General features: G+C 39.0%; 1 protein-coding gene across 1 annotated transcript in view; it reads right to left on the bottom strand.

Moving 5' to 3' along the window:
• Positions 1 to 26,698, bottom strand: part of LOC124620179 (hemicentin-2) — a 152,454-nt gene continuing 125,756 nt past the window's right edge. Inside the window, exons 5-15 of the mRNA XM_047146849.1 lie at positions 24,886 to 25,225; positions 21,801 to 21,987; positions 21,108 to 21,484; positions 19,578 to 19,870; positions 17,248 to 17,566; positions 16,755 to 17,013; positions 15,862 to 16,273; positions 13,776 to 13,950; positions 12,354 to 12,553; positions 7,056 to 7,415; positions 1 to 4,155 (exon numbers count right to left, since the gene is read on the bottom strand). Of these exons, the coding sequence (XP_047002805.1) occupies positions 3,986 to 4,155; positions 7,056 to 7,415; positions 12,354 to 12,553; positions 13,776 to 13,950; positions 15,862 to 16,273; positions 16,755 to 17,013; positions 17,248 to 17,566; positions 19,578 to 19,870; positions 21,108 to 21,484; positions 21,801 to 21,987; positions 24,886 to 25,225 (3,092 nt within the window). The 3' untranslated portion in view covers positions 1 to 3,985. The remainder of the gene's footprint in view (positions 4,156 to 7,055; positions 7,416 to 12,353; positions 12,554 to 13,775; positions 13,951 to 15,861; positions 16,274 to 16,754; positions 17,014 to 17,247; positions 17,567 to 19,577; positions 19,871 to 21,107; positions 21,485 to 21,800; positions 21,988 to 24,885; positions 25,226 to 26,698) is intronic.

The raw sequence follows: 26,698 nt of genomic DNA, 5'->3' as shown, positions 1-26,698 counted from the left end.
TACACATATAATGTATTTATTGCAACATTTCTGTACAAAATAAATCTTATGTTTATTTACACATTTGTTCAAATATTGAACACATTCAAGCTCAAACAGATGAATTATATAAATGTTAGTTCATTGAAATTTATATTATGATAAATGAAATAAGTAAGGAGCCTCCAATTAAAATGTACAGTATGGATACACAAAAGATAAATGCAATGCACACTCATTTAACAAATATTCTGAGCTGTTAGCAAAAACACGTTTCCAATATATACATTTTATAGGCTTACAATTCCATTTGAAAATGGTGAGATCATACAAATTATTTAATTTCATTGAGCATTAACTAAAAAGCAGACTGAAAGGGGCAAAATAATACAAACAAAGTTGGACGGTGGGTATTTTTCCGCTTCCATTCCTCATTTTCAGTTATACTAGACTTTTAAATGCAAGTGAATGTAGCAATCAAAATTCACATTTATTTCTTATGCTGAAAGCTGAATAAACCTGTTTCTCTCAAACATACATTAACATCCACAACTTATGAAAGGTAAGAGTAGTGATTGCATACATAAGAACTGCAAGCTAACATAAGAAAAAAACTTTAGCATTGCGATTTTGTCTTGGGTTCCATTTGAGGTTGTGACAGTTTCCTAAAGAAGATTTAGTAAATAATTAACAACTGTTTATTAACTTGTTATGTAAGCCACTCTTGCTCATCATTTCATTCTGTTAACAGTTTTGCCTGGCTGCTTAAAAAAAAAAAAAAAAAAAAAGTGACCATCCTGCAGGCTATGAAAATGTAATTTATTATTTAATGCACAATTGATGTAAAAGTGATAGTTGCTTGCCAGTATGAGGAATAGCAGCCATTGCAAGCAGTGCATAAAAATAGCAATGGACCTTTCATTGTACCCAAATCTGATTAAATGTTACATGCATTATGAAACTGTTGCAAGATGAAAAGGTGGAGAGACACCTGCAAATATTTTGAAGAATATTTCATATCTTCCATTTTCCATACATGTAATTAAAATCTGAAACCCATTAGCATTGTGTGTATTTCTAAACCAATTCACAACATACCACGCAAATCCCTTTGCTTGAACTATGTAATTCATCATAAGTTGTCAGCCAAGTCTGCAGTTATACTACAGTATTTTCCTTCTTGTGCTTCAGGTATTAGCAAAGGACCATTAACTCTTGCTATGTTCTAAATTATGATTCACAATACTGGCAATGAAGAAAACATAAGAAGATGATTGACATTAGGCACATTTATGCTTCCCAGATATCATGTGACTGAAGAAACAGATGTTTTCATTTTCCTTTTTCTTCATGCAAATGATTGCATACAGTTTTTACTGTGATGCATATGCAAAGAATAGTGTCCAAGATCTTCCTCATATATTCATTCTCATATCCATATTGGATCATATGAACATTATGAGGAAACTCACATGACAAAAAACATATTTTTTGGAAGTAAGAGATCAGTGAAATGAACACTTAATTTTCTTCACATTCATCATTTCTTTGTTTACAGGTGCGAAAATGTACACAAGAGAAATCTGTGTATCAAATTTTATGCCACATCAAAATAAGCTTTGCTAAACCCAATGAGTTGCAAAAATAGTGTTTCAATATTAAACATGAAATGAAGTTATCTTTTATTTCCATTTGAATCAAATTTTTCATTGTCAGTAATTATTTGGGAACAGGGCAAATTGTATCCAGAGAAGAATCTTTCTGCTCTCCAAATCCTATTCACAATGGAAAATTTGATATTGTGGAAACAGAAAAGAACTTCAGTCATTTGTTACTGCAATGTGTCACTGATCCATTACTAAAAAGATATAAAGTTCCCAAAATATTTTATGTGTGATATTATTTTCTTAAGTACAACAGTTCCCTCTCCATACCTCTAGAATTTTCAACCTAATACACTCCTTTTTTACATCTATTTACATACAATAAAGGGCAAGGTTCAGATTCTAGTTCATTGACTTATACTCCACTGAAATTATATTCCCACAACTTAACCTTTTAGCAGGCAGGATTAGTCAAGACAAATTCTGTGCATTAAGCCAACTTCCAATTATAAAAGCATCACAATTAATTTCCTTTTTGTCACCATCAGTATTTGATGCATGCATTTCTCGAGAAACTACAGATTTTTGTGTTGCTCAGAGTACTAAAGTTTACTGAAATTTTTAATAAAAAGTGTCATCTTCATATTTTGGGAAATGAAAAAAGTTGATTCCATAACCATCTGTGAGTTCTGATATTATGAAACAATTATACATTTTTGAACCATTGATGCAAGAAAAACATCCACTGTATTTTTTTCAAAAATGAGATTTTCATGGACATTTTTGCAACTAGTTCATTTGAATTTTTTTTAAATCTTTGCATATGAATAAAAGTTCTTATAATTCATTTGTTATAATGAAAAGTGAGTAGAAGATTGGTCAGTTTCAAACGAAATTAACAGATGTAAATATATATTCTCTCACCACACATGCGTAGTTACTGGACTACAGTTTTCCAATAACAATGAGCAAGAAATTGCAATATATGTTTTTAGTCATCAGAGGGACACTGCAGTAAGCATCAGATCAGTCCAACATTCACACAATAGTGGCAAATTTCATACATTATTAGATGTGTGATAAGCCTAAGTGAAAAACAACAGTGCAATATCTACTTGTTATAATGGTCCCAAGACAAATTGTGTTTCAAATTATTAATGGTAACAGATGTGACAAAGGATTTACATCTGGACATTTTACATGGCACTTTTATATTAAATAATTTGCTAAAGCAGCTGGCTTTTCTAAGTATTTTGTGTCAACATTGATATACGCAGAAGGTGCATATGTTGTATTACTTTGAATACTGGAAGTAAAAATGACACTTCTTTCAATATTGTGCTGTTTATACATCACATAAATTACAAGTGTTTTACTGACTTTTCAGTTCATGGTACGAAAAAGCTTCTTCAACAATTCAATAGATATCTTCTTTCTGCACTTCTTGTTAAAACACAAGACAAATCAGTTATTTTCCTCGATGATCCTGATCAAACCATCATTTTTTCTGTAACATCCTAAGGCAGTAACAGTTTATTTAGTTGCATTCTGAATGCCAGGAAATGATATGGAGCCATCAATTGTTTAATTTCATCAATGAGGTTATCACATTCCCTGGAGTTACATGATATGTCTTTCAGACAAATTGAGGCTATTTATGATTGAGAAATTTCATAATAAAGGCTCATAAGCACCCACACAGACTTAAAAATTCAGTTCAGTCTCAGATTATAAGTTTTGTCTGACACTTAACCAGCTACCAGGGCCTAAGAGCTCAGATTTCAAGAAAATAATCATAGCTGTGTCATACGTGCACAAGCATTTGCTCATTTTCCTGTTTCAAAAATTTATACAGGTATGTACATTAAAGGACATCACAACAGCACACATTTCATTCATACACACTATGACATAAAAGTGGAATGAAAGAAATATTGTAACAGTATTCTAAAATTCGTTAACTTTGGTGGTAACATTTGAAACAAAGATTATTTGATAATTTGTACCACATGCAGTTACATGATGGAACTTCAGGTGTGCTAGCTTGTAACATAGCACCCCATGTGGAATTTAATAATTTTTTCTGACAAATATTTTAGTAATGCTTGATCTCTTCTGACCCACACTTCCAGTAATTCTTCATATTGACCAGTTGCATGTCTCTCACCCCCTCCCCGTCCTCTACCTCCATCTCTGTCATACAAACATATATTCACTTACTCTCCGATTCGTACTCTCTCTAGTTCTCTCTTTGCACTCTACGGGTGCCTGCATTTTTGCACTTTCACTTATAAAGGGAAGGTCACATTTGTGTCCCATCATGGACTTGAAGTCTCTTGCTCTTCTATGACTCTTGTAAGTGTACGGTTTGAAGGCCACGGATGGACTTCTTGAACATTATATCACACGATTATTTCACGTATTACCCTCCTGTTGCGGGAATTTGGTGTGGAATAGCCACTTTCAAGGCTTTCATCAAAAGACAGAGATATATGCTGTGGTTTGCTGTCATCACAATCCATTTGATCCATATATGGATCAGGCAGACCACTGACATCATGGTATGGAGAATCTGTAAAAGGAGACGATACAATGTGAGTAGCAAGAAACATTACATATTTTAAATTTAACACAGTAATCATGAATTTCTAACTGAGAGGTGATAGTCAAAAGTTTTGTGACGAGATAACAAATTGTTTCAGCAAGTTCTCCTTGTTTCAGCATGTTCTCCAAGCAAAGCTTACTACTTGTTCTCAATTTCTGAACAGCTGGTCTTTCCAGAAAGTCATATTCTCCCAGTGTCAACTGCACTTTGTGCCTCATTTGTATAAGAGATATATTGTTTGCTGACCATAAATTAGTCACAGCTTGCACCACAAGCCTTGTGCACTTGGTGAACATACTGACTGGTTGAAAAATTACACGACATATTAATGAAATTGTACCATTTTATTTCATAAAGTTGGGCTGCAGTGCTAAGAAGATGTAGTAATAGCGTGTGTGTGTGTGTGTGTGTGTGTGTGTGTGTGTGTGTGTGTGTGTGTGCATGTGTGAGATGGCACACAGAGAGGTCATTGTCTCACCAGAGTTCGTTTTCATGAATTATAAACAGTACACGAAAGTCAAAGTACAGTGTAAACAGGTTCAGATATGAGGAACTGAAAGTGAAAAATTATGCACAAATGGTGAACAAACCGTGCACTGTGTGTTTAGATTAATGATCAACATGGAAGATAATTTAATAGTGGCCTTAGAATCACATAAATTTTCCCCTTTTTCTACTAGGTCAGCATTGTAATATGGGTTGCGGCAATGTTGCTGACAGTGGGTGGCTGAATGCCCTTCTTGACATCATCACTCCCAGCAGGCCAAAATCTGTGTACCCCATCTGTCTGCAGCTACAGTAAATCTCATGTTCAAACATGAGAACATTTACTAAATGTTTGCATAGCATGTAACTGAGATGGGATTTGGGCACCAGCTCAGTATTTGCCCAGTTGGATGTGGTCACCCATTCGAAAACCTCACCCAGGCTTGTCGAATCACCAGTCCTCATTGTTAATCCACAATGCAGATTTGATCCAAAGTTGGTTCACCTCCATGAATCCTGGAAGTGGTTCTTTAATATGTCATTGAAATTTTGAACGGAATATTCTGATAGACACTCATTCTTCCCAAAGATGGGAAACAAAAAGAAGTATTTCACACCTGTACCACAGAATAACTGCCATTACATTTTTTTACCTGTCATCTCCAGGTTTAATGTCAGTATGAGGCTGTTTCCTTCTTTCCTTCTTGGTGCTCTTTATCCAGCTAATGCTGGATTGGGGCTGGTATGGCACTTCTCCAATTTAGCTATTATTATGATTGACGTCACCACTCCCAGAAGCATTTTAAAGCTACTCTTCCCTGGAGAGTAATCCACAAACCTCTGCTGTTTGCATCTAGTTTGGTCAAATGTGACATTGTTTTTCAAAGTGTCTGTGAATATGAGACTCTTTATTGCTTTTAAATAACTTTGTTCTTCTGGACCAATAACTATTATATTTTCATCACCAACATTTGTAAGCTTAACAAACAGCAATGGAAATTCAGAAAGTTACTCATTCAGTCATGAGCTATGATGAACTGCTACTACATATGGGAATCAATATTCATAAATAGATCTACTAAAGGCCTACTTGTAATGTCTGTCCATTAAACCATTTATGTGGTCCATGCCTTACAAAGACTTAACAACATGCAAACATTCAAAGCAATTGTACAAAGCTAATTTAAAAAAAAATAGTAATATAAAATGTGACACACTCTGCTATTCAACAACAATTTATTGATTTTTGTTTAGATTATAATCTCACTGAAAGGCTACAAGGGTGTAAACCAGGAAATGTGATGGAAGAGCCATGAGTTATTCTTCAAGACATCTTCAGGCTATTTCAGTTTTCTACCAAATATGTGGAATTCATATCTGTACTGAATGATATTAAAAACAGTGTCTTGAAGGAACAAATTCCATTTTCTCTTATCATTTTTGGATTTGGAATGTGTATGCTTTAAATGCATCTTGTACTAATGACAATATAGTGGAGATGCTGATTCGCAGATAGGCACAACAAAAGGACTGCCACAAATGGTGATTTCAGTTGCCTGAGACTGAGACTGCAGTCATGTGTGTGAGTTGCAGTTGCACGTGTGTGTGTGTGTGTGTGTGTGTGTGTGTGTGTGTGTCTGTGTCTACATCTATTGTTGACAAAGGCCTTAATGGCCAAAAGCTTTATTTATTTGTGAGATTCTTTTTGCTGTGCCTATCTGCAAGTCAGCATCTTCACTATATGGAGAGTAGCAACTTTCCTTTTCATAATATTATTAAATTCCATCCTGATTTTCCATTGATTGTTATACTAATGATCATAAATGTGAACATTCATTTGCACACGTTAGGCAGCATGCAGTACGAATTATAGGTAACAAGTGCATTTTTACAACTAAGTGAAGTATGCTTAATTTTCACAAGTGTAATGAAAAAATATTACTTAAACAAACACATTTTGTAAAATCATGCAAGTGAATATTCTAGTAGTTGACTAGTAATCTAATCATGTCATTTTGCAACACTAAAAGAAAATAAGGGTATCATATTACTGTCATACGAAAGTAAATGATAAAATGTTGTTGCAGTACAAGAAGAGAAACCACATTTTTTCAAAGGAAGGAAAATGGGAGGAGTTTGGGGACAAAAAGGGCAGGAAAAAAGAATAGGAAGAAGTTTCAATCTTTTCTAGAAAGATTTGTATATTCATGTTTCTTCAATAGACATTTATTTGTTTATGTATTCTCTTTCTAATTCCTTGGCTTGTCCGGGAGCCACCTGTTGTTACCAGTCATTTCTTTTACCACCTTAACACAGTTGTATCATGTTTAGATAACTGCACATAATTTGCTTTAGGATTATCCAGATTATTGAATTCTCACCGAGGTGCTGATCCATCCTCTTCTTGGATTTGTGGACAGCTGCATAAGGATCATTGTTGAAATCCTGTGGCCTTGGAGGGTTGCTTGGTCCATGATATTCATGTTCAGTTGCTGAAGCGTGTGGGTAAGGTGCATAATCGTCAACACCCCCGTAACCTCCATGTGTAAGGGGATCATAACCATAGGTATTCCCCCTGTCTCCCATGCGTTGATGCAGTTCAGCATTGCCACCATTAGCAGCTCCACTGTTGTTATTAGCCTGGGCTGCCATCTTCATTTGCCACAAAGAATCCTGTGAGTTGACTGAACCTCCATTGTTAGAATTGGAGTAGCTGTTGTCCATATAGCCCATATTAACCCCTGTGTATAGAAAATAAAGCTAGTAGCTCGTTATCAGCTTACAACATATAGCAGTTCTTGAACAACTGAAGATTTCATATGTCCTACATTAAATACAGTCTACCCACACAGTTTTAGTTAAAAGAACTAAATGCCACAGGGAGGAAACATTATCCACAAGAAATCATTCTAAATGTGCATTCAGTCTGAAATTTGCCTCTAAACTCTGACGCAATTTGGAGTAAGTCTCTGTTGAAAAGATAAATTATGACAGGACGCAGATTACTCTATGCTGATAACACATTATATCTTCAGATGACTGCCTCAATCAAAAGGGAAAAATTCTAAAGAAAGAAGCACAAGGGCAGACGGTAATTAGATCGTAAGATCTTTGTTCTTGTATATATTGTCTCAGGTCATATTATTGCCACTGTTCTCCCTCATTTTACCCTGAACAAAAAGCACTTCATGTCCAAACAGAGGATCTGCCCCCAAGTAAAATGATGACTAATTTATTTCCCCAGATTCAGTGTGCATACAAAAGCAATGAACATCTGCACAGATGGAAAGATATTTTGTAGTGATATTCACAAATAAATACAATTCCTGTCGATACTGTCTTTCTTTCACCTGCGATCTGACTTATTTACTTTTCTTTTACCAGGGACTTTTTGATTAATTTTTTGGGTTATTACAATTCCTTTTCACACAAAATACCTTCTCTAGCATTATGAAGATGTTGATAGCCAAGTTACATAAAGGGAAAACTAAATCTAAAATAAAATCTAAATTTACAAATAAATAAAACTCACATGCATATGCACAGTCAGTGATATACATGCAAAGCATAACATCATAACTTACAGGATTATGAAATGAATTAACTATTCATGCAAGTAATGAACTTAAAACACACACATATTTGCTGTTATTAGGACAGTTATGAAAGTTAATACACATTTTGCCTATATAATGATTTAAGAAAAGATATGTGCACTAAGCACCAAAATCCCACGGGCTGTCCATTTATTACATATGTACCATTTGTTCATAATCTTAATCGTAGCAAGACAAGAGTGAAATTCAAATGGTTTGAAAACTTTATGAACTTAAAATTATTTACAGTGATAAACAAATGATTTATTCATGCCAACTGTAAAGATCTCAACACAGTTAACCTGAATACACTTTTCATTAGTAATGCAAGTCTTTTTTGCTGTGAAAGAAATATGTGGTTTGAATCATCCATCTATGTTACTGAGACTTTAAATTGTAAATGAAATTAATTCAAAAAGGCAATTCTTTTAACATTAAAATGCCTGTATCATTTGAATAAACACCATATCCCATCTACTACTCTTACCAAAAAGATATTATTGCAGTTAAGTAATGAATTAAATAGAAAAACACCATGCCTCAGTCCTTCCATCTCTCCCTTGGGTTTCCTATATATTCATAATGAAATTTGCATTTGGATGTCCTATCTTCCTCTATTGCAATAACTATCAAATTTTGTTAAATGCAGAACAAATAAATCATAATCCTATGTAACATGGTCTTAAGCACATAATGAAGGTGGGATGGTGGGACTGAGGATGGAAGCAAAAAATAAGCAATGACCTTTGTTTTTTATGCCCACTCTACAGCACCCCTACATGTACTACTTAATAAAGAAATTTCTCATTTGTTACAGCTTCAGTGCCCAAACAAACGGTGAACTGTTGAGACACAGACAGGCACAGAAAAAAGGCTATTAAACACGTAAAATTTCAGCCGCATGGCCTTTTTCTGAAGCAGACAACACACATATTCTCACAAACACAACTCACACTCCTGACCACTATCTCTGGCTGCTAAGGGCGAACAGGCCTTGGCAACCAGAGACAGTGTCTTGTGTGTGAGTTGCATTTGTGTGAAAATGTGTGTTGTCTACTTCAGAAGAAGGTCATTTGACCAAAAGTTTACTTGTTTAACAGTCTTTTTTCTGTGTCTGTCTGCATCTCAACATCTCCACTGTCTGGTGAATAGCAATCTACCCTACTCACTGTCATTATTCCATCCCAGATTTTCCATTGTTTCATTGATATTATAGTCACAAGAGGTTTGCATAGTATACCACTTGTACATTTCTGCACATTCAGATCATGTTGCCAACCTCTGCACCACTTTGAAATCCTGTCAAGATCTGTCTGAATATTTGTGCAGCTTCTTTCAGATAGTACATCATTATAGATAACTGCATCATCAGTGAAAGCTCTGACGTTGCTATCAGTACTGTCCGCAACAGTTAGGGTTCTTTCATTCCAGCACTTCACTTAATTACAAGACAATTGAGAGTTTCACCATTTCCCCTTTTCCTTTTCTAGACACATTCAAAATTTGCTCCATCCAGACAAATTGTAAGAAAGTTAAATAAAGGACATGTCCTCAGAGACCAAATAGAAAAAATATTATGAGCAAAAACCTTAATATACATTGCAGAAATGAAAAAAGATGCATAAAATGAAATCAGTGTATCAACAGACTGAGGGAAACTTGGTTAAACAAGTAATTAATTATATACCAATAGGAAAGAGGATAACTGAGGAACAAATGGTTTCAGTGACATGAAACAGGCTCTAAGCCTATTCCATGAAGTGAAGAAGAAGAAGAAGAAGAAGAAGAAGACAAAGAAGTTAACATATACACTCCTGTTGTTTTTTCCCCTTGAGAAAAGAGTCCAAATTTAGGTTTCCCATGAATGTTAATTTTATAGTGATGATATATTATTTCTCCCAGCACTGAAGGGGAGATCCTGTTGTTATATTCATTCTGCAGGACTAATTGACGCAGTCTCCATGCTAGTCTCTCCTGTGAAAGCCTCTTCATCTCTGCAGAACTATTGCAATCTACATTCATTTGAAAATGATTACTGTGCACAAACTTTGACTCCATATGGTACTGTTGTGCACGGTGACTGCATCATCTCTGTATATAAAAGATAATATCCTGACTGACTACCTCATTCACTGGCTCATCATTACCCAGCCCAAACCACTAAGGACAGAAACTTGAATTTTGGAGATGGTGTTGATCTTATACTGTAGGCACTGTTTAAGAAGTAATTTTTCAAAATTCCACCCCTAAGATATTCAATGGGAGTTGAAAAGATTTGAGAAAAACAGAAATTTTGAAGCTAGACTAATGAACAATGGTATTTGGTTTCTCGGTCTGAAAAAAGAAATATGTGTTTGGGCACTTTTGCAAAACTGGGGTGAAAGTTTTTTTTAAAAAGAAATCATTATTAAAGGACTACTAAAATACTTTTAAAGCTATATCTATGAAAATTGTTATCCGACTTCTCAGTTAATAATAAAAAAAAAGTATGTGTTACAGTGTTTTCAGAAATTCAACACCCAAGAGGATGAAATAGGGGATAAAATATTTTATGAAAATATTTCTTTATGAAAGTAGTTTTAAAAGTTAAATCTACAAAATTTTGAATTTGGCTTCTGGGTTAGAAACAAAAAACATGTGTTTCAATCTTTGGAAATTCGGCCCCTATTACAGTGAAATAGGGGATGAAAGTTTTTATGGAAATATTTCATTACACAAGAATTTTTGAACCTAAACGCATAAAAATTTGTGTCAGGTTTCTGTTAGAAACACAAACATTTGCATTTCATTGTTTTTGGAAATTCAACCTCTAAGAGGGTGAAATATTTTGTGAAAATATGTCACTGTGAAAGCCTTTTTCAAGTTAAATCTCTGAAACTTGGTTTTTGGGTTCTCAGTTAGAAGAAGAAAAAAAGTGTTTCATTGTTTTTGGAAATGCAACCCCTAAGGGGATGAAATAGGGGATGAACATTTTTATGATAATATTTCATTACCAGTATATTAAAAACTTTTTAAAGCTAAATATGTGAAAACTGGCATTTCTCTTCTCAGTTAGGTATAAAGAAAAATGTAATAGGCAGTGAAGTTTCTACAGAAACATCTCCACAAGAACAGAAAAGGCATGATTAACATAATCTCAGACTTCAGCTAGCAGAATCACTTTTTGATCAGAAGTACATTTGGAAAAACCGTTCTTCTATGGCCGTAATTAGCATGAAAAGTTTAGAAGGTGTTGCAGTTTGTGAACAACACAAGAATTCAATTAAAGAAAAAGAAAAAAAAAAAAAAAAAAACGGACGAACCATACAGTCTATATGAGTGAAGTAGCAGGCACTGAGCTAGTATTATTATCAGGAAGGAAAGGAACACAGCAATCAGTCACAATCCCATTGGTTTTTTATTATTCTTGCAAATCCAGATTTCACTATAAATGACCATCTTCAGTGCATTTGAATGAGTTATAATCAACAAACTCCCAGCAGTACATGTCACCATACAACTTTTGTTGGTAAACTCATATAGTGATATGTATTCTGGAAGTTATCTCACTCAAATGCACTGAAAATGGATATCACTGAAATCTGACCATGCAAGAATTATAAAAAACCAATGGGATTGTGACTGGCTGCTGAATTCCTATTCTTTCTTGGTCTATCTCCACAATTTCTACCCCCTTCATAACCAAATTATCTATTTCTTGATGCCTCAGGATGTGTCCTATCAACCAACCCCTTCTTTAAGTCGAGCTGTGCCACACTGCTTTTTTTTTATCCCTAGTTCAATTCAGAATCCCTATGTTAGTGAACTGATCTACCCATTTAATCTACAGCATTCTCTAAAGCAGCACCCCTCAAAAGCTTCCATTTTCTTCTCATCCATACTGCTTGTAGTCCATTTTTAAATTCAAAGAGGATAACTACTTCAGCAACCACTATTTCAGACAGCAATGTGTTTTATTACAACAATAAAAAAGCAAATATAATTTACCAACACAAACATGCATGTGCAGTTAATGGTTTGGGTGACATACACAGATGCCCTGATAATGGTTACTACATAATATATACTGACAAGTTTACTCACATTCAGCACCATTTATGTTGTGGGCCTGCTGTGTTGGCTGCCCTCCATGGTAACCATAGCCATTTTGTGATGCATAAACAGGATTCTTTGTGGGGTCATCCAGAGCCAGATCAAGAGAATGTTCCAGAGCCTTATTCTCCATACCAGAAGGAGGGTAGTATGGAGGAGGCGGCTGCTGGGCTACAAGGCTAGGCCGAACACTGGAAAAAATTATTCTGTGTTTCAGATGCTGTCTCTATTATATACTAGTAAGTACATAAAAACATTTAAATGTTTCTAATTTTCTATTCAGTTGATAATCAGAATTACACTGTTTGTGACTGAATTGTATTCTTGCTTGACATTGTATTTTACTGATATCTTTGACAGACCAATGAACATAATATAATTACGCAAAAATATAACTGCAATAAAATGACAATGTCATCTAGCTGAAGGAAAGAAGAGGAAGGGTGTCAAAATTACATACAGATTCCTTTAAAAAAACTGATATAATTTTATTTTCATTTACATGCAACTAACAATGATATTGCCTTTAAAATGTGTGTGTGTGTGTGTGTGGGCAGGGGAGGGGGGGGGGGGGGGGGGGAGACATCACCGGCCGAGGAAGCTTACTTCTGTAAAGTGCATTAACAACCAGTTACCATTAATGCTAATTTACTCACATTGTTCACTACAGAAACTGATTAATTTTAATTTATATAGACACCACAGTTCCTTTCCTTATACTACCTAACTTCTGTTATCATCTGCAGTTTTATACTCATACTCAGTAACTTTACTGACTTCAGAGAATACTATCAGATATCTTAATACTGGAAAAGTTAAAACTGTTCAATGCAAATATTGCTGCTAACCAAAACAGTGATTCACTGAAACATCATTCTCGGCCATTGATTTCCTGCATTTAAAAAAATTGGAGCTCTTGGAATCACTCCACTGCATGATGTAATGTATTTGTATTAAAGTATGTAGCCAAGATGTCATAATAAATAATGAATGATGAATTTTCTTTTGCTGTACAGTGTAAAGTAATTTTTAATCTCTAGTTACTTCTGTAGAGTGGTCTTTACACCACCGTCTGTAATTGTCCTGATATGAAATTAAGATGTCAATAATCAAGCCAGCCAGAAAAACTTCTCTTGATGGCAGCAACAGCCCCAGCATAGATTTATGATAATCTAATGAAAGCACATTACATGAATTCTTTGTCACTACAAATACGTATGAACTGATGAATGCTACTGTCAGTGTTCTCTTCTTTAAAGCAAAGTTAGAATTTCCCTTTTTCAGTTTTTTATGCTGACATGAAAACATATTATCAGTTGAAAGACCATACATTATGACTGAAATGTAGTTTTGAGATCTATAAAAGAATAAGAATTACTGTTTGTTATTAAATTGAAGATTAATTATACTTACGTTGATGACTCCATCTCGTAATCTTTTGATTTTGTTTTCTTATTCTGATTCTTTTTGCAACGGCAGAAGATGAACACAAGGCCAACAAAAAGCACAAATACAATGCATGACACAATGATTGCAATAAGAGTAGGTGTTGCAATTGCTCCTGCCTTGTTTATGTATGATGGCCCAACTGCAAAGAAGAAATGAAAATAAATAAGTTATGCAATTCATAATGGACATTGAAAGAAGACACAGCTATAATACAATCATGAAAGAGGAAAGTAACACATAAATTCATAAAGATTGAACTAAATAATAATATTAGCAGGAGGAAAATTCACTAAACATGACATAAATACCAACTTATTTTTCAATATTATGAAAAGGATAGCTACTCATCATATAACGGGTATGTTGTGTCACAGACAGGTACAACAAAAAGACTATTAAACACATAAGCTTTCAGCCACAAGGCCTTCTTCTGAAATAGGCAAAACACACACACACACACACACACACATGACCACTGTCCCTGGCTGCCTCAGCCAGACGGGCCTCAGCAGCCAGAGATAGTGGTCATGTTTGTGTGAGCTGTGTTTGCATGAATGTGTGAGTGTGTATATTACCTATTTCAGAAGAAGGCCTTGTGGCTGAAAGCTTATGTGTTTAGTAGTCTTTTTGTTGGGCCTGTCTATGACTCAGCACCTCCGCTATATTGTGAGCAGCAGTCAATCCTTTTCATAATATTGTCATTATTTCATCCCGGATTGTTCGTTGTTCAAACTATTTTTCAATTTATTCAAGAATAAGTCTGAATATTTCATTTATTTCCCAAATGCATGTCATTCATTGTGACATCACTAGATGAAGAGTTCTTTTTTCACCTACTTGAACACAGCATTATCTGCAGATTTGTACCTTCAGCTTCCTAACCAAATAATAAAAGGACAAAGATCTAGGCTGCATGTGAAATGCTTCTAAACCCCTTATCAAAGGAATCAAAAGCAGTATAATGAATGTGTGTTGCCTGTGGTATGTAGTAGCTGCACTGGTTTTAATTTAAGCTTTAATATCCAATTTATCATTATTCTGTAGCTTTCTTAGAATTCCTCAGTGTCTGCCACTAAAATTTGGCATTAGTAGTTGTTTTGTTGCCAATACTCATTATACAGAACTCCTACACTGTCAAAAAGGTAGCAGTAATGTTTCTTTGCTAAGGGTGCAAGACTGAAACTGTCCTGATCAAGGAACTATAGAAAAACTAGAGCCTGGATTCTTCAGGTTACTGTGTCTCAAAAGAAGGGGCCTGTCACACGTTCAAGCTGTGAAATTCTCTCTGCTAAATGAATGAGCACTTGCTACATAGAGAAAGAAAGAGAGAGAGAGAGAGAGAGAGAGAGAGAGAGAGAGAGAGAGAGATGTGTATACAGCTTCTCAACAGTATTATACTGTTCTTCACAATCTTGAAACAGAGGTCTACTTGATATATCATTTCATTGTGTGTCTCAGTATACAAATTACTACAATAAACTTTGTTCTCTAAGCCATCCTCCCTGTTTCCACATCTATGTGACAAGCACAGCTTCTCGAATCATATCATAGCACCTCTTCCATAATTTATACATTCAAAATGGAAGCTTATCTGAAAGCTGCACTCATTTGGTTCTAAACTTGAGCACTTCAGTTTGTAAAAAGATTAAGACATTTCCAAGGCTGCTTCTCACAAAATCACAATAGTTTAAGTGTCAGGACAATATTAACCAAGCGCAGCTTCAATACTTTTAAGAGCCATCTGATCTAAATCTTCATTTATGCAAGCAACAGGTTTCAAAAGAAATAGTGGAAAATAAAAATACGACAACAAAAATGACATCTGAGATGCTGAATGAAGGAAAGGGAGGTAGTTTTTTTTCCCTCACTAGCCAAAGAATGCAGTAATAATATGTACTTCACAGAAATTCTTATTAATATGGCTGTCAATATAGGAAAATGAGAGAGACGAAGACAAAAGAGACGAGGAGTATTGTGCAAGTAACTAATCCTTAGTTAATATTAGTTTTGTGCCAGAATTGGCCTCCACTTTTGTAATGGTTTCACTTACTCTCAGCTTCAGTGTAGTCACTACAGTGTTCTTGTTCTGCAGCAAGACAGAGCTTGACACGCAGTCGAGGCCGGGGAGTGGAAGAAGTCTCTGCTCCTCCCCGGTTGTACTGCCGGCCTTCTCCAGGTGTTGTGATTGCTGCAGCAGGTGGTAAAACGAGGGATGCAAGTCGAACTTCACTCAGCTGCCCACCAGCTAACGGCAGTCGCTCTACTGGTCGCCAATCGACACCCCCTGTCGTGGCTTCTACCACGCCCAACAGTCGTAAGCATGATGGTGCTGTCAGGACTGACAGAGTTCTACTTTCTGGGTCAAATCCCACTTGCTGTGGTGGAGCAAGTTTATCCACTTTTGTAGTTGCACGCACTTCTGATGAGTAATTGCTGTGGCCTTTACTGTTGACAGCACGCACCTTTGAAAGAGAATTTAAGTTAATTTCTTCCAAATCACACAAAAGAATTAATTATAAATGCTGTGATGCTTGGTGTTCCTAGCATGTGACAGTAGATACCAACTTAGTGTTCAGCTTAAATGTTATGGACAATAATGCTGTACAGATAATCCGCATTACACAATTTGAATAGCATGAAAATACTTACATTTTCATTCTGCAAGCCATTATGAAGGATACTAGAGGAGTTATACATTCATATGTTCCAGTACATGGGAAAATCAGAGTTGGACCACATAATGTTAATATGAGTACCGGACTCAAAGTGATAATATGCAGTACATTATTTCTGTTATACCATATTATATGTTAGTGTCTTACATCACTTAAGGAAAATGTTGCATTACAGCATATTTTAATTTTTCCTCAGTTATAAGTTTAGTTTCTTCTGAGTTCAGAGGCAACAATAAAGTGATTAAATAGGATTAAATGTCAAACTTACTTTGAAAACGTATGTCTGGTGCTGTTCTAGTTCAGTCACATTGCAAGGATTATTTTTGTGGCAGTCCATCTCTTGCCATCCATCACTGTTACTTGCTCTCACAGGGACACCAGTTGTATGGCAATTGCTAGAAACTGCATCATTGCCAGATAATCTTTGGTATGACACGTAGAACTTTGTGTGTTGAAGACCTCCATCAAAGCCTGGCTCCCATCCTATTACTACATAATTTGGTCCAATTTCTGTGGCTTCCACTGATCTATTAAATGTACCAAAATGCATCATTAGACACATATATCTATTTCACGTTGCACACACATTAAGAAACTCAGAAGACAGAAACAGAGAATACAAAAATTAAATTGTGACTACAAGCAGCAACTCAGATCGCACTAGGAAACTCAAGAAGGTTGTCCAGCTTTAGATAAATCATCAAAATTTTAATTCATCTTACATACCTCCTACCCAAAGAATTACTCTCAGTTTAACTTACCTTGGGTGTTCAGGTAATCCTTTCGGCTGTAATCTAATGGCAGGTTTTATGGATCCAAGGCTGTTCGTCACTCTGCAGTAGTAATCTCCATAATCAGAGCTACGTATTTTTGACACACGAAGTATACTGGTGTAAGTGTCACGGCCTTCAGCTGTATTGTTGATCTCATAGTGACTGCTTGGTAGGAGAGTTGCAGTGTTAGTGCCATAGCTCCACTGGATTTCTGGCCTTGGATATGCTTGTACACGACATACCACTTCTGCAGTCTCTTGAGGATCATATGCAACCTTATCATACTGGTGCAACACAACTGGTGCATCTGTGGAATGACATGAATATTGAAGTCACTGATGTGGAAAGAACTCTGGGAGTACTTCAGTGTCATGACATACAGTAAAATCAAAAGTAGAATGCAAATAGAAATGTTAATCTAGTGTTTATTTATACAGTTAATCTAGTGTTCATTTATATACACTCTAGAATATATTACCACATATACACTCCTGGAAATGGAAAAAAGAACACATTGACACCGGTGTGTCAGACCCACCATACTTGCTCCGGACACTGCGAGAGGGCTGTACAAGCAATGATCACACGCACGGCACAGCGGACACACCAGGAACCGCGGTGTTGGCCGTCGAATGGCGCTAGCTGCGCAGCATTTGTGCACCGCCGCCATCAGTGTCAGCCAGTTTGCCGTGGCATATGGAGCTCCATCGCAGTCTTTAACACTGGTAGCATGCCGCAACAGCGTGGACGTGAACCGTATGTGCAGTTGACGGACTTTGAGCGAGGGCGTATAGTGGGCATGCGGGAGACCGGGTGGACGTACCGCCGAATTGCTCAACACGTGGGGCGTGAGGTCTCCACAGTACGTCGATGTTGTCGCCAGTGGTCGGCGGAAGGTGCACGTGCCCGTCGACCTGGGACCGGACCGCAGCGATGCACGGATGCACGCCAAGACCGTAGGATCCTACGCAGTGCCGTAGGGGACCGCACCGCCACTTCCCAGCAAATTAGGGACACTGTTGCTCCTGGGGTATCGGCGAGGACCATTCGCAACCGTCTCCATGAAGCTGGGCTACGGTCCCGCACACCGTTAGGCCGTCTTCCGCTCACACCCCAACATCGTGCAGCCCGCCTCCAGTGGTGTCGCGACAGGCGTGAATGGAGGGACGAATGGAGACGTCTCGTAGTCAGCGATGAGAGTCGCTTCTGCCTTGGTGCCAATGATGGTTGTATGCGTGTTTGGCGCCGTGCAGGTGAGCGCCACAATCAGGACTGCATACGACTGAGGCACACAGGGCCAACACCCGGCATCATGGTGTGGGGAGCGATCTCTTACACTGGCCGTACACCACTGGTGATCGTCGAGGGGACACTGAATAGTGCACGGTACATCCAAACCATCATCGAACCCATCGTTCTACCATTCCTAGACCGGCAAGGGAACTTGCTGTTCCAACAGGACAATGCATGTCCGCATGTATCCCGTGCCACCCAACGTGCTCTAGAAGGTGTAAGTCAACTACCCTGGCCAGCAAGATCTCCGGATCTGTCCCCCATTGAGCATGTTTGGGACTGGATGAAGCGTCGTCTCACGCGGTCTGCACGTCCAGCACGAACGCTGGTCCAACTGAAGCGCCAGGTGGAAATGGCATGGCAAGCCGTTCCACAGGACTACATCCAGTATCTCTACGATCGTCTCCATGGGAGAATAGCAGCCTGCATTGCTGCGAAAGGTGGATATACACTGTACTAGTGCCGACATTGTGCGTGCTCTGTTGCCTGTGACTATGTGCCTGTGGTTCTGTCAGTGTGATCATGTGATGTATCTGACCCCAGGAATGTGTCAATAAAGTTTCCCCTTCCTGGGACAATGAATTCACGGTGTTCTTATTTCAATTTCCAGGAGTGTAGATAAACACTGCCCTCCCAGCTCCTAAGTCATGAAAAATGTATTGCTTTAGCAACAAGGGCATATTTTAGACTAGTTAGTAGTATTCAGAAAATGCATGTTTATTATGGTTTTTCTTCCAGATAGTTATGACACTGCAATCACTAAGTTGAATCAAAATTTAAAAAAAAAGAAGTCAGAGGCAAAAAGTAACCTCTTATGTTGATAAAACTATACTTATCATTGTGAGTTATTAGAAAAATGTATGCATGGAAGTTTACTTTTTTCAATAACAATATAAAAATCATGGTGATCATTCACATGTAAGTTACAAATTTTGAATGTTGCCTTAAAATTTACATTTGATCCAATACAGATTTTAACTTAATAAAGCCATTATACCACTACTTCGTGCAGTTTATTAACTTACGTTCGATGAGAAGATGCATGCTGGATTCAGCACGCTTTACTTCATTTTCAAACACACAGGAGTAGACACCACGATCAGAAGGGATCAAAGTATTTCCACCAGGTCGTTTGCTACCAACAAATCTTAATGAACTTTGCACAGTTACAACACCCCGTGGACCAACATTTTCATCGGTGGAGACTTCTAGGAGGCTAGAGTCAGGAGTCAGCTCTCTCCCATCTTTCAGCCATCGAACTACAGGTCTTGGCTTGCCTTGTGCATTGCAGACTGCACTAAATTCTGCATCGCCAGCCCTGCACAGACAAATTTTTCAACATACTGCAATGTACAGTACTGACAAAATACATGTAAGTAGTCTTAACTAGAACAATATTATGAAAAAAACAGATTGCTACTCACCATAAAGATCACATGTTTAGTTGTAGGCAGGAACAATTATAATACTGTTACATATAAGCTTTCAGCCAAAGCCTTCTTCAGAGAAGAAAATCACACACACACATTCACACAAGCAAACATACCTCACAGACTCATGACCGCTATCTCTGTCCACTCTAGCCAGACTGCCAAGAACAGCCAGTCTGGCTGGAGTGGATGGAGACAATGATCATGTGTGTGTGAAGTGTGCCTGCTTGTGAGAAAGTGGGTGCATTTTTCCTTTCTGAAGAAGGCCTTGACCGAAAGCTTATATATGACAGTCTTTCCAGTATGTCTGTTTGCAACTCAGCGTGTCATCTTTACAGTGAGTAGCAATCTATTTTTTCACAATATTGTTGAAATTCCAACCTGGGATTTCCACTGTCTGAGCTAGTCTTAACTAGAGTACAATAGTCAGACCCACAAAAAAACTGATCTACTTTCATATAAATAAAGATACTGCAGCAAAAGAAAATCTAAATAAACTGAAAATTAAGGTCTGAGAAATGGCAGTAAATACACAACATGCAGCAATGACTAAATTCGGCAATAACAATTATATAAAAGACGACAAAAAGTATTAGTTAAAAGCCTTATTTAAAATTTTACTTGAAAGAAGCTTATTTGCATAAACTGGGAGGATGCCAAAATTATAATTTAATAATGTACTAACACATTATTTGAAGAATGTCGACAGACTTTACATCAAATAAAATGTAAGTGTTGAAGGGAGATTCTTCTTGTAGAATTTTCTGTGGGGATGTTCTTTGAGCTGTTTTAACAAAATTATTTGCATTACAATCTTCTGTATTTGTTCTTTTGAATGCAATTTTGATGCAGTAGTAGAAATGATTCAGGACTATATATCTGTCACATTTGCTAATTTTTGTTTTATTTTATTTTACATTGATCTGACAATAAATTCAGAGATCAGAAGATTAAAGCCTATCGACAGTTTCAGAAGTTATATGAAGGAGACAGAATAATTAATATAGTGACTTTTCATTGCTTCAGTAACCAAAATATAAGTGGAACAAAATTACACACACACACACACACACACACACACACACACACCAGAATTCTGCAAAAAGAGCAACTAAGACCACTCACCTTTTTGTTATGTGTGGCTGCAGTTTGGCAAGAAATCTAGGTGGTTGGTAAACCTCAAGTGTAACCGATGCTGGTTCCCCAGGTCCCATTTCGTTGGTGGCCTGGCACATATAGCGACCCTCAGAGAACAGTTGTGCCGATGGTATGCTGTACTTCGAGCCTGTTGCCAGCACTGTAACTGCATTTCCACCGCTATCACCTATGCCACTACCGCCACCGTCACGCCACCACCTGTACTGAGGCACTGGCCAGCCAGGAGGATTTGTTGAGCAAGTCAGGGTCACACCTGATCCCTCCTGTGCAACAGGACGATCTGGAGAGATGGAAGCTTGGCCTGGTCGGTGCCGCACCAGGAGTGATATGCTCGCATTCCCCACCTGCAATTTGAAAGATCAGATAGAATGTTTCTCTTTTAACTAACTCTCATTCATTTCAATAGGAAATTATTAATAGGCAGAAACTGGTCAGTACTTGCTGTCAGGAGCCACACTTTCTAGCACTGGCAACAGAAACACTTGTAGCTAATGATATTAATTGTAGCTTTTAGAATGGAACTAGGCATCCTTTCTTCAAGGAGAAAAGAATGACTTCTTAGAAAGGGAGGGAGGTTTGGGTGGAGGTCACTTAGACCTCAGGTTGAGAGTGACACATCTGTTGTGTATTCAATATAAGAAGATTATTAATCCAACATACCTTCTCAAGTCGTCCTCTGCGGGGTCCTGATGGATTGAGGTAATTCACAGCTCTGCAGGTATATGTACCAGCAGCCTCAGCTGTTATTCGACTCAGCAAGAGAGTATGACCATTCTGACGAAATTCAGGGTGTCCCTCTCGTACCCACTCAACTGTGACGGGGGCTGGATTGCTTGAGACATTGCATCTGGAAGGTACAAATATAAATTTCTAGTTACTCATTTCCAGAATCAGACTAAACAATTCAGTGACAAACATACAAAATGCAGTCCACAAATCACTTATATTAAATGAATAAGTTGAATTTATCATCATCTTTATCAAGCACAAAATGAATTAGTACTTTTTCAATAACTTTTCAAACTCAGGAAAATCATAATGGGTGGCACATATGTTTTATGTTATTCTGGCTTACAATTTATCCACTGGCAGGTACAGCTCAACATTTTAACACATGCACAGAAGTAAAGTTCTCAATTTTTGCATTATTCTACTGCAGATACTTCAGAACAACAAAAATGATTGTTTTTTTCTGATATTCGTGGAATTGTGTATTTTCTATGGGTTCCAGAAGATCAAACTATTAATCAGCATTATTAAACTGAGGTTCTTGCGCAACTCCATGAGAAAATAAGAAAAAGCGACCTAATTGTGGAAGAACAAATCATGAGTTCTGTACCAAGACAAGGCACTAGCTCATGCCATATTGTCTGTTAGGAGGTTACTAGTGAAGTACAGCATCTCAGTGTTAGACCACCCACATTATTCACCTGATCTACCACCATATGACTTATTTATTCCCCGAGCTCAAATCTACATTAAAAGGAACAAGATTTCAGTCTGTTGAAGCAGTCAGAGAAAAAGCAGCATGTGCCATTAAGGAGCTCACTGTTTTCATCAATGGAAAACTCACATGGAGCATTGCAGGGGGAGAGGGGTATATTGAGGGTGACAATCACAAAATATGTATGTTTTTGAGATAAAATGCTTTACAGCAGTAGTCCCTTTATTTTACAGCCACACCTCATACATTACAGATGCATCTGTATATCTTCATTTGAAGGGAATGACGACCAAGGAAATTGCAGAGGATATGCGAAATACACTTAAGGGCAGCACTGCGTCTTATGCAACACTGAAAAACTAGATCGCCAACTTCAAATGTGGAAGAAGAGTGTGGAAGATGCGCCAAGGAGCAGAAGGCATGTCACTGTTGCCACCGATGAAACAATGACACCAATTCACAATACAATTTTGCAGGATTGTCGAACAAGGTTGGAGCACATTGAAACCACATTTGGAATCTCTCATAGGTGTGCTCATGCCATTGTTGGGGGTATTTTGGGAATGCAGGAAGTTTCATCTCAGTGGGTCCCAAAAGACTTGAATGCAGATCAGAAATGGGAGCAGTGTTGTGAAGAAATCGTCCGCCAATTTAAAATGGATGAAGACGGCTTTCTGCTAGATGCGTAGGAAATACTGTTTCAGAAATAACAAAAGCAACACTGCGTGAAATAGCCACAGAAATTAATGTGGGACGAATGATGAACATATTCATTAGGACAGTGCAGCAAAATATGGAATTATTGAGCTACGGTAGAAGACCGATGCAAGTGCCTTCGGTAACAGCACAAAATCTACTGCAGTGCCTCTCCTGGGCTCATGATTTCAGTTGGTAAGAGTGGGTGGTAGTGTCTGGGTGTGGTGCAGACCCTAAGAAGCCATGGACTCAAATTGTTTACAAGGCACAATGCAAGCTCGTGGTGGCTCCACAATGGTGTGGGCTGCATTTACACGGAATGGACTGGGTCCTCTGGTTATTGCACAATGAGATTTTCACTCTGCAGTGGAGTGTGCGCTGATATGAAACTTCCTGGCAGATTAAAACTGTGTGCCGGACCGAGCCTCGAACTCGGGACCTTTGCCTTCGTGGGCAAGTGGTCTACCATCTGAACTACCCGAGCGCAACTCACACTCTGACCTCACAGCTTTACTTCTGCCAGTACCTCGTCTCCTACCTTCCAAACTTTAAAGAAACTCTCCTGTGAACCTTGCAGAACTAGCACTCCTGAAAGAAAGGATATTGGGGAGACACAGCTTAGACACAACCTGGAGGATATTTCCAGAATGAGATTTTCACTCTGCAGTGGAGTGTGCCAGACCGAGTCTCAGTCCAGCACACAGTTTTAATCTGCCAGGAAGTTTGAATTGATTATTGATTGGAAGTGGTTAAGTTCAGCTACTGGGAGACCACTGCAGCCAAGCAACGGTGGAGTTTTTATGGACGATAATGTGCCATATCACCAGGCCAAAATCGGTTTGAAGAATATCTCAGACAATCTGAGCGAACGATTTGGTCGCCCAGATCGCCAGACTCAAATCTTGTCGGAGATTTACTGGACGTAATTGACAGGCCAGTTCATGCACCGTATTGGGCTCTGGCAACACTTTCTGAATTACAGACCACTACGGAGGAAGCCACGTTCAGTATTTCTGCCGGGGACTTCCGACGACTTGTCGAGTCCCTGACACGTCCAGTTGCTGCAGTGTGCCGGGCAGACGGAGGTCTGTCATGATATTATGAGGTATTCCACGATTTTAGTCACCTAGTGCACCGGCAAAGGATGGGCACATACCTTATTAATGTCCACTAGTAGGTGCCTGGACTCTTTTGATCATATGGGGTCTGTTCGACTTTATCCAAATTGGTTGGTTGTTTGGGGAAAGAGACCGAACAGCAAGGTTATCGGTCTCATAGGATTAGGGAAGGAAGTCGGCTGTGCCCTTTCAAAGGGACCATCCCGGAATTTGCCTGGAGCGGTTTAGGGAAATCACGGAAAACCTAAATCAGGATGGGCGGACGCGGGATTGAACCGTCGTTCTTCTGAATGCGAGTCTCAAATTTGTCGGTCTGTTTGCAGGGGGTATTGAGAGTTTGGTTTGGGATGATCTGGGTGGGTGGAGGGAGCAAGGCAGGGGAGAGGATGGGGCGGGCGAGGTGTGGTGGTGCCCTCCCTTGCCCCTCGATGGCTGAGCCCTCGGAGTAGAGTGCAGGATTTGGGGGGGGGGGGGGGGTGTCTCTCACCTGATCTTGACGGTCTCGCCCTCCTCGACCTCGCGGTGGCTGACGGTACCTCCGGCGCCGCTGTCGATGGAGACCATGGGCGCGTACAGCACCTCGAGCAGCACGTCGGCCTGGCCCGGGCGGTCGAGCCCGTTGCTGGCGGAGCAGGTGTAGCGGCCCGCGTCCTGCAGCGTGACGCGCGACACCGTCAGCTGCTCGGTGCTCGCCATGACGTGACCCTCGCGCGACCACTCGATGGAGGTGGCGCGCGGCCGCGCGTCCACCGAGCACCGCAGCGTGGCCGTGCCGTCGCGCTCCACGCGGTACGGGTTCTCCGGCCCCACCTCCACGCGCGGGAAGTCTGCACACCGTTAACAACACTCGCTCAGTCCTGCACTTAGGTATTCAAATCACTGTCATCCTGAAGGTGCTCCTTCAGCCACCAATCTGGAAATAACTAAACGAACTCGTGCAAAACACAATAGATGAAGTTAAACTTCTTGAAACAATCGCTGGTCCCTTCCAAATTGTATCAGCAGTCAGACAAGGAGGCTGTTTGCCTCCAGTATTATTCAGCTGTGTCAAGATGTTGAAAAATCAGCCAACCAGTGCCAAACAAAGATTTATTAGCCCTTCACCTAGGTTTCGATGCCGGCCGGGGTGGCCGAGCGGTTCTAGGAGCTACAGTTCGGAACCGCGCGACCGCTACAGGTTCGAATCCTGCCTCGGGCATGGATGTGTATGATGTCCTTAGGTTAGTTAGGTTTAACTAGTTCTAAGTGACTGATGATCTTAGAAGTAAAGTCCCACAGTGCTGAGAGCCATTTGAACCATTTTTGAACCGAGGTTTCGATGTTTGTAAAAAATCTTCTTCAGGAGTAGTGACTCTGAAGATCTGAAGCAGATATTTTTACAAATATCGAAACCTGGGTCAAGGCTAAGAAACCTTTGCAACTGGTCGGCTGATTTTTGAACCTCTTCAGATTTACACAGTTGCTTCCGGAATGAGATTTTCACTCTGCAGCGGAGTGTGTGCTGATATGAAACTTCCTGGCAGATTACAACTGTGTGCCGGACCGAGACTCGAACTCGGGACCTTTGCCTTCCGCGGGCAAGTGCTCTCGGTCCGGCACACAGTTTTAATGCGTCAGGAAGTTTCATATCAGCGCACACTCTGCTGCAGAGTGAAAATCTCATTCTGGAAACATCGCCCAGGCTGTGGCTGTCATGCCTCCGCAATATCCTTCCTTTCAGGAGTGCTAGTTGCTCAAGGTTCGCAGGAGAGCTTCTGTAAAGTTTGGAAGGTAGGAGACGAGTGGCAGAAGTAAAGCTGTGAGGAGGAGGCGTGAGTCGTGCTTGGGTAGCTCAGATGGTAGAGCACTTGCCCGCGAAAGGCAAAGGTCCCGAGTTCGAGTCTCGGTCCGGCACACAGTTGTAATCTGCCAGGAAGTTACACAGTTGCTGTTTCGCAGCCATGTTTAAGATTTAAGTGTGTGCTTGAAAAAGTTGCAAAAGAACGGAAAACAAACAAACAAAAAGCTGATCTTATATATACTATACATGCAAAAGTTTGCGCGCGCGCGCGCGCGCGCGTGTGTGTGTGTGTGTGTGTGTGTGTGTGTGTGTGTGTGTGTGTGTGAGAGAGAGAGAGAGAGAGAGAGAGAGAGAGAGAGAGAGAGATAGTTTGTTACTCCGTGCTGAAACGGCGGGGCGGAGATAGTGTCTAGATAAACCTGGGTAGATGGAGAGAAGTAATAAATCGTTTAGCCTTTGCAGACCAACTTTTAATAATAGATGAAACCTTAGAGAACGCAAAGAATAGACTATAACTTCT

The sequence above is a fragment of the Schistocerca americana genome, chromosome 6, assembly GCF_021461395.2.
Source record: "Schistocerca americana isolate TAMUIC-IGC-003095 chromosome 6, iqSchAmer2.1, whole genome shotgun sequence".
Taxonomy (NCBI): Eukaryota; Metazoa; Arthropoda; class Insecta; order Orthoptera; family Acrididae; genus Schistocerca; species Schistocerca americana.
This window is presented reverse-complemented; position numbering and strand designations above follow the sequence as displayed.